Source organism: Fopius arisanus, unplaced genomic scaffold (genome assembly GCF_000806365.1).
Source record: "Fopius arisanus strain USDA-PBARC FA_bdor unplaced genomic scaffold, ASM80636v1 scaffold00414, whole genome shotgun sequence".
In the NCBI taxonomy this organism is placed as follows: domain Eukaryota; kingdom Metazoa; phylum Arthropoda; class Insecta; order Hymenoptera; family Braconidae; genus Fopius; species Fopius arisanus.
In genome coordinates, this window is record NW_011888153.1 from 15,496 (window position 1) to 24,577 (window position 9,082).

The following is a 9,082-nucleotide window of genomic DNA, read 5'->3' on the forward strand; positions in this document are numbered from 1 at the left end:
AACCAGAGGTGTCGGGTGGACCCAAACAAGGCCCTCATTGTCCTCAACTGTTTATTATCCATTCCTAGTCGAACGCGTTTAAATTTTCCCTCACACTGGTATTATCAAATGTTCATCTAACATAATCATATAACATAATATTTACCCAGTCTCACTGGCACTCTTAGAATTTTTGTCTTTTTTCTTGTTTGTCCTGCGTTTTTTTTGGGGACTCATTCTGCTTGCTCTTCCAATTAAACGATTTTTATCGACAGTTACAATAATACACCAGCAAAGCAATCAAGGCTGGAACAGAGAATGAAAACTGAAAATATCAATACAGTGCTACCGAAAGGCTCATTGGAACACAACTGTCTGAGTGCACAAAAATTCAACGCAAGGGTGATTTTAGTTTGCGCTTGCGCATTTCATATTTCGATGGATCTGCAAAACGTCGCAGATCCATCGTTATAGATCCACCGATCTCAGCCAATCCTAACCAATGGCGGGAAATTGTCCTTCATGAGTAGCAGCTGCTGGATAATATTCCTTTTCATAAAATCTTTAAAAAAATGAATGATATGTTATGGCAATACAATCTTACAAATTTACATTTCTTTCTTTAGCTTGCATACGAATGGAAGTTATTGATTGTAGGTTCAAATATTTAAAAAAAAATATGCTCAATTTTGTCTTTTTTTTTGGTTTTATGATTATTTATAGCCCCCTTTTTAGAAATTATAAATTGTTGTTGATGATAAAAATAACACCATTTTATTGTTACCATTATTGCAACAGTCAAACTCACAGAGTAATAGCAATTGGATGAACATCCTTTCCGATCGTCTTTTTTTTTCCGATCTTGCTTCGACAGATTATTACGAACCACTGCACCGTTTATGCAAACTTGATATATTGTCAATGCTTTCTCGATTTATTTGAGAGGATATAACGTGTCTCATGCTGTTAAAGTTCTCCTATATTCTGTTAGCATTGTCTCCGAAACAATTGACTCAGTCCACATCTACACGTTCATGTGAACAGTTCGGCATATGCTTTTTGCAATAATATTCCCCTCAAGTCACAACAATGAATAAAATAAATAAAAACATTGAAGAAATTATATACGATGCATGTGAAATGTACCAAATAGATGGAGAGCGTGAAGGCAGCTATATTTTTTTTCTCGACGGATATTCATACCATCGGGAAATTCGTGCTAAAAATTTAACACAGAAACAAAAATTGACTAAATTTCGATGTGCATTTCGTTCCTATTCGAAAAAAGGCTGTACTGCAACAGTAGAAACAATGATCAATGGAAAATTGAGACTAACTGGACATCATAAATGCGACAAAGATGTTCATTTCTTGGAAGAACGCAATATGTACCATACATTGCAACATGAAGCTCTCAATAATCCCGCGCCTCCCCATACAATTTTGAGTGAAATCAGCCTGAGGTATGTATCTGGAGACTGAAAAATTTGTCACATACTAATCCAGCGCGACCATTGGGCATGCTATCCACTTTGCCTGTAATTAAATCCAATCCATTTCAAAGTTGATAAAAAATTCAATATTAGACATTATTTCGAGAAGTCTTATTTCTTCTTCGCTATTTCGGATCAGCTAATTGACGAGTTTATAAATGAAAATGAAGTTCATGAATCTTAGGGCGGATAACAAAGGTTATTATCGATTTTATTACAACGGAATCATTAATTTTCACGGAATTATTAATTATCATCGATAGCTCTTAATCAAATTGATGAAAATGGAAAATTCGAGGGGTATTATAAAAACTGCTCGCTGACTCTTTCAAAATAGAATGCAATATATGCCCATAAATTAAACTGAATGCAATATATCCCCATAAATTAAATCGAATGCTACGACAACTAGAAATAAACATGGATTTTACCGGATGACACAATAGTGAATAATGGAAAAAATTCAATGACTCTACAAAAACGTTACTAAATCAAGTACACCTGATGTTATTTTAAAGACCATAAAGTGTCCTTGTAATTTTATATAAATATTCTCATCCATTTGCTTTGTAAATCTGAAAAAATTTAACCAATGTGGAAATTTCGATGTAAAATAAAAATCACATTTTCACATTCAAAACAGTATCAATCGATGAAAAATGGTAGGAATGACATGAATCACGTATTTTTTAAGGCGTTTTTAATGAGCTTTAAAGAAACTATAAAAGATATTACTATAATATGATAAAAAAGCAAGGGTTATTTCAAAACCCGAAGAAACCGAGAGCGTTACAGTTCGCTTATATGTGGAATCTGATTACTGAGTTACATGTCTTTTCGCTTCTGAAACAAAGCATTGTAATCGATCAAATCTAAGTTTACCATTTTTCATATTCGTGAAACCAATGATTTCAGAAGCTCGAAAATAGAAGATATTTTTTATTTAAAATACAATCAATTTGAAAGAATTTAAATAATACCAAAAAAAACGTTGTTTGTGTATATGTGCACGAGTCTGGCTACCCGCGCGCGTGCTTGTGTATGTGTGTGCAACATTTTTGTCAAACTTCATCTCCAATTGAGCCCTAGTGTACCCGTGAAATTATATAATTTTTGGTTCATGTGGAAGTATTGTTGAACCCTAGTCGTCAATAATTATCAGAATTGAAGTTGGTTATTAATTCAAAAAATTTATAAGTTTCTTGAAAACTCAGTGTCTTAACGATAACTGACCAACAATTGTTATAGAATAATTTCGGGGCCTGTCGCAGGATATTTTACTTCAATTAACTTTGATTAGAGCTTGGAATGACAATTTTAATACCCTACTGTTGAAATCAGGAAATGATTACCATGGCTATGCATGTTGATATTTTTAATGAAAGAGCGGTTGTAATGAAAGAGCGGTTCCTTACTTGCTTTCAGAGCTGAATTCGCAAATGTGAATAGTCGTTTCTCCATATTTCGTGCTGATAGTATCATTAAACGGATACGACGAATATCACGACCAATCCCAAATAATTTACAAGAACTTGGAGAAAGATGCGCCCTTGATGCTACCAATCCTGTCCATAAGCATTACAGGGGACAAGTACAGTTTATAGATACGGACACAAATGAACAAACGGCGTTGATATTTGCATCTGATGACATGTTAATATCGTTGAATTCGGCTCGAAAAATTTTCATCGACGGTGTTATGAAGGTGATGTAAAAAATTTGTCATTAATTTCACTTAATTCACGCAAACTTTTCGAATAAAGTCACGGATAAGTCAAGAATCAGGGTTCGACGGTGATCTTGTCCGGTAAAGACGGCGACGGAAAAATCTCGTTTAAAAAAAACGGCGAAACCCCGGTCTCCGATGATGGTGACATCCCAAAATTTTGAGAGAATACGCGTGATTAATTCATCTCGATGGTGAGGTTGATCGGAGGCCGATCGAATGAACCGTTGAAACGTCGTAAAAGATAAAAGCGTCCACTTAATTTCACATAATTTTTGTTCGCCTGGCTACTCTTCTCACACCCATTCACTGTCAATCTACCCGTTCTCTCCAATTTTCTTTTTTGTTTTCTCCACTATGTTTACATAAAACCTATGTTTTGTCATATGTACCTAAAAATTTTCTCATCTCAGAATTGCACTTTACCGCAATGAGACATATAAACAGGTCATGAGCAAAAATGCTCATTATTATCATTATCTCTTTTTGACTCCGAGATATTGTTAACAAACGAAGTCACGTGAAAAATGTTTTTTATTCAAAAAATGAAAATTCCCGTAATTCAGAGCAACATCGTATTTCGTCATTTTTTAGGCATAAATTACATGGACAATCTCGTAATTTACCTCTTTGATGGTCGTTTGCGATCTCAACGAAGGGAAATACGAGATTGGGATCGTAAATTACGTGATTGGAAAAATGTGAAGTGTGAAAAACCCTCGTAATTCACGGTATTTTTTTCGTCATTTACGATTTTAAAAGCGTAAATGATTGTTCGAGTCGTGAATTTCACGAGAACATTTTTTTGTGTGTATACTTCTGAAAAGTAAGCCTATATTGATTTCATAAGTATTTTTGTAAATTTTCCATCAGATGAAACACTCTTCACAAGTCCACTAAACTTCCTTTCTTCAAATATTTTGCCAAGTGTTCAAAAGTAAACTGATAAAAAGTGCGATTCGAAAAATTTCAACTTATCCATTCTTATAGAGTGGTATAGATGTCTGGAAGGTGATGAGAAATTCCTGAACTCCTTTCAAAAGAAATAACATATCTTCTGTTCATGTTTTAATATGTGGTTCAGCCAATTCCTACGAGACCAGAAGCTCGTCAGCTGTGGGTGATACATATCCAGTTAAAGCCTGGCGTGGTGAGTCAATGAAGAAACACATTATGCAGAACTATGAATTTATATCTCATATATCTTTCTTCCTACTTTATAGACATTACCCGCTGTATACGCCTATTGTAATGGTGCAAAAGGTGGATTATATACGGCCGTATTGGAAAGAATTGTGGAACTCGCACCGGCTTTGAAACGTAATTTACTCACAGTTATGACGGATTTTGAAGCCGCGGAGATTAATGCAATTCGACATGTGTTTCCCCATGTTCGTCTCCGATGCTGTTGGTTTCACTACAACCAAGTAAGTGACAGTGTAGTGCATATATTTTGTATGGAGCAAAAATTTGTAATTCTACAAAATCCAACAAAAAACAAGCAGAGGTTGTGAGCATAAGGCAGCGAGTACGTGATATACTTGAGTATTTCTTTCAATGTTTCATCGCCATCAATGAATTAATGGCATGCTTACGAACGACCAGAGAAAGTGCTCGAATATTTGCATGTACACTGATTGCTTTAAAAATAAATCTTTCAACTTGAAAATTTGCATTGACGATGAATCGAATTGGAACATTTGGTGAAAATTCTGAAAAATTTCTCATGATGAGGTATGTGATTTCAAATTGATTAAGATAGAGGTCTACAAAACGTATATTTTGAAAAACAAAATGAAATCCATTGAGTAGTTTTTGAGATATTTAAAAACTTGTTTTCAATATCTTCAGTGTTTGTCATCCAAGTCAGCCCATCGTCAATTCTAAACATTTTGTTGCCAAAATAAACTCCACATTCCTCGCAATTAAAATATCTCATGAACTAATGATACGATTCAGCCGTTCTCCCATACCAAACATTTCATTGCCAAGCAGAAACTTTATGCCGAATGTGAAGCTAATGAATCCTATTTTCGCAACGTCACCGTGATAACAAAATTGTTTAGCCAAAAATCAATAAATTGGAATATCTCGAAAATTTAGTTTGGATGGGTATACATATTTTGATCAATTGAGATGAAGTACATTGATACAATCATTTTGAGCGTTGAAAAATTATTATTATATATAATATATATATACCGACGGTAGTGGCCGTGCGGTTAGAGTGCTAGACTAGCATGCCAGAGATCCGGGTTCGATCCCGGGCACCGGCGGTCAAAAATTTATAGCGCTCTGATCTCACGGTTCCACTGCCGAGCGGTAGTCCTGTCAAAAGGACGACTGTACCTGGGCAGGTTTTTTCCCTCAGATGAGGTTTTTCCCTCCCTTCAAGCAAATGCGGTACAGGGGGTTGGGGGGGTGGGAAGGGAACCAACTAACCGTAAAGACCCGAAAGGGTATACGAGAGAAAAGAAATTTTTTAATATATATATATATATTATAATTTATTCAAAAGTTGCAGTGGGGCAACAGAACCTGAAATATTGAGGACAAAAAGTTAAGAGTCAAAGGGATGATATAGGGATATATATATTATATATATTATATTATATATTATGCTATACAATACAGAAGTTTATCTAGGCTGTCACGGCACGTTGGTATCACCTGGATCTCGATGAAGCACCCCAAATCATCCTTTTTTTTGCATGGCAATTGGCGTTGGCACCTTCGACAAGATACGAGGAAGGTCTCCGAATAATTGCGAAACGAATTGCATTACATGAAGACGAGTTTCCAAAATTACACCTGTTTCATAACTATCTTTTAACACAATGGCTACCCAAAGCATGTTTGCTATCAGTTTTTGAGGAAGATGATAGAACGAACAATCCAGCCGAAGCATGCAATCGCCATTTAACCAAAGAACTCGGAGGGTGTAAGCCTCCTCTGTGGACTCTACTGTGTATGTGTTAATTTTTGTCTTGGATTTCATTGTATATTTCGATATGAGTGGAACAATGCATGGGCTAAATTCGAATTATACGTTGCCAATTGCACGAAAAAAATAGCCGTCTCACATGCGTAAAGCAATATATTTTAACTATGAGATGACGTTCAACAAATTGCAAAACTGTGACGTTTTCTGTTACAAGAATACGAAAATATGTTCATGTCACTCGGCCCGCCCTAATCTCGTACTTTTATTGGCCTAGGGAGGTAAGTGGCCGCTTATCGCCTTCATTTTTACTTTCCTCCCTCGGGCAATAAAAGTACACGATTAGCCAGGCCTCGTAACATAAAATAACATATGCTACACGGTCTGAAAACCATTTCAGCAGCACACATGTTCAAAATTCGCGTCTGCGGCGCGGATTCTAATAACATGCGTCGTCACATTACTTTTCAACCCTTCTAACATAAATTACTATTTTATCACGATGTGCGGAAAAGTAACTCGTCTTCGGCTTGTGCTATAAACCTTCCACACGCCAAACATCACTTTTCTGAATTTCTTCCAAAATTTACTATATTATCATCTACTTTTCGGTCATAAAGAAGAGAACAGACACAATTTTGTACAAGAGAATGCAAGGCAAGTCATTTGGAGGTGAAGAGGTATATTGTATGGTTATGTGGTTACAGACAATTTGGATAAATACATAAAAGTCACAAATAATAAATTGACTCGTGTTCTGGCCAATGTAAAAATCTCCAAATCCTACCAAACCAAAAGACAACGAGAAGACAATGAGCGGATTGAACGGTGCCAAGCCAAGTTATCAAGTGGAGAGTACGTAATAAACAGAGTTGCCAGAAGGCGGTTTTTTAGTGGAAAATTTTTTTCGACTTAATACAGTCAGAATTAATCAAATGAAGTCGATGATGCGAATAATTGACACTTTTTAACTCACGAAGTCGATATTTCATTGAGGTCTTACTATGATTTACCCTATCCTTGAAAAATCAATAAGAATTTTCGGAAACGATCGTCATCAGGCAAACCTGGTCATAAAAGACTTAATATATCCGTATATCTCACAGTGCAATTCTCCATAATTCATTTTTTAAAAACACAGATATGACTTGGATAAATTTCTTTTTGAATCAATTAACAAACAACGACAACAAGAAATTTTTGAAGAAATAAAATTCCTACAAAAAGGTAAATAAATACTGATTTTATTTCATATCACCACCGGTATTGTTTTTCGTTGACAAAGGAGACCAAACCAAACGACAATTTATGTACAGATAACAGTGGTGTAGGATCACGAAATTTGGCTGCCACCGACATTCTCCTCGATGTTGAGAACGCAATTCAAGGTACCTGAAATGCTTCCCGTAATTAAATATTTTCACTTGATTGAATAATCGCTTTATTAAACGTAAATCAGGTTATCGTCTTAATCGTCACCTTTGCTTGCAAGAGAAAAAACTGAAGGCAAATACATGTTGGGATCAATTAACTCAATAATGGCATGGTAAAAATTAATGACGGGCACCGATGAATCACTCCCCTGCTGATAAATACCTTAATTAAAATACTGTCATTGAACCCTTACACTGAGAACGAATCAGCTGTACAAGTCTAGTAGATGTACTGAATATAGCAACAGATCATTAACTGACCATTATGTATTTCAGACCCTCCAAACGTGAGTATGTCTTTGCTTCCGAGCTCACGATTGCGACCTCAAAAAATAGAGAAGACCAAAAAAGCAACGTCAAGTGATACATTGCAGCAAATGACCGTGCAAGAGGCAAATCAACGGGTTCAGAACCTAGCTAATAAGAAAATGGAAGGATATGTTCAATTAGGTAGTCAAAAACTGTAGTTACTTGAAAGAAAAAGGTTTCATTGCCACCTTTCAACTCGCATCACTAATTATTCTGATCTGTTTCCAGAGGGTGAAGAATATGGGAGTAAGAAACGTCGAAAATGGAAGAGCAAGAGGGCAGGAACAAGAGGATGTTACACAGACCAACCGAATCTGAAAAACAAAAATATTGGTTTTAGGAGCACTAAGAACACTAAAAAAAAAAGTTCAGAAACTATAAAGGTTATGCAACCATTGCAAAATTCATCAAAAGCATCCGTTGAATTTGAGGAGAATTTTCATGGGGTAAGCCGGTCGTTTGCACCAGCAAATGTGATGAAGGAAGCCATTCCTGAAGAAAATGAGAAAGGTAAGTAAAGCATTCCGAGTTGAACAGTAAAAATCATCCCGAGCAGAAGAAAACCACCTTAGAACATGGGACCTCATCGTATCCATTGTTTTTAAAGTTAATCAAGTTTCTTTACTTATGTATGACAGGGAATTTTAATGATGATGGAGATTTCACGGATATTGAATTCTTGGATGAAAAATTGCTGCAGGAAATGGACGGAAATTGACTGACAATTTGCATGACATATGCCATGAAGAAAAAAAAGAATTCAGCTTGTGGGCGAGATTTGTTGATAGAGTTCTATGTATATTGCACGGAATAAGAAGTTGAGATTTTATAAGATAGTAACGGGATATTTTTCTTTCGATAAATATGCTCTAAAAATATAGAGCGATGCATATGAGACGCTTTCCCGTGGTTCTACTGTAAACTACATATCGAAATTGAGCGTGACCCTTTGTTGAGGTTTTGTCGGTAAATTTGCTCTAGAAGTATAGAGCGATGCATATGAGACGCTTTCCCGTGGTTCTACTGTAAACTACATATCGAAATTGAGCGTGACACTTTGTCGAGGTTTTGTCGATAAATTTGCTCTAGAAGTATAGAGCGATGCATATGAGACACTTTCCCGTGGTTCTACTGTAAACTACATATGGATATTCAGTGTGACCCTTAGTCGAGGTTTTGTCGATAAATTTGCTCTAAAAAA

General features: G+C 35.8%; 1 protein-coding gene across 1 annotated transcript; it reads left to right on the forward strand.

Moving 5' to 3' along the window:
* Positions 1–4,214: 4,214 nt before the first annotated feature.
* Positions 4,215–8,650, forward strand: LOC105272916 (uncharacterized). The gene is made up of 9 exons (XM_011315150.1): positions 4,215–4,348; positions 4,422–4,625; positions 5,845–6,166; positions 6,847–6,994; positions 7,281–7,366; positions 7,456–7,527; positions 7,849–8,022; positions 8,110–8,391; positions 8,520–8,650. The coding sequence occupies exons 2-9, from the start codon at positions 4,536–4,538 to the stop codon at positions 8,597–8,599; spliced, it is 1,254 nt and encodes a 417-aa protein (XP_011313452.1). The 5' UTR covers positions 4,215–4,348; positions 4,422–4,535; the 3' UTR covers positions 8,600–8,650.
* The last annotated feature ends 432 nt before the right edge of the window (positions 8,651–9,082 follow it).

Bases quoted from the DNA above. Each gene is read 5' to 3' on its own strand.
- LOC105272916 (XM_011315150.1), top strand. From the start codon at position 4,536: ATGACGGATTTTGAAGCCGCGGAGATTAATGCAATTCGACATGTGTTT. The intron at 7,367-7,455 runs GTAAATAAATAC...ATTTATGTACAG, and splicing joins AATAAAATTCCTACAAAAAG to ATAACAGTGGTGTAGGATCA. The intron at 7,528-7,848 runs GTACCTGAAATG...TATGTATTTCAG, and splicing joins TGTTGAGAACGCAATTCAAG to ACCCTCCAAACGTGAGTATG.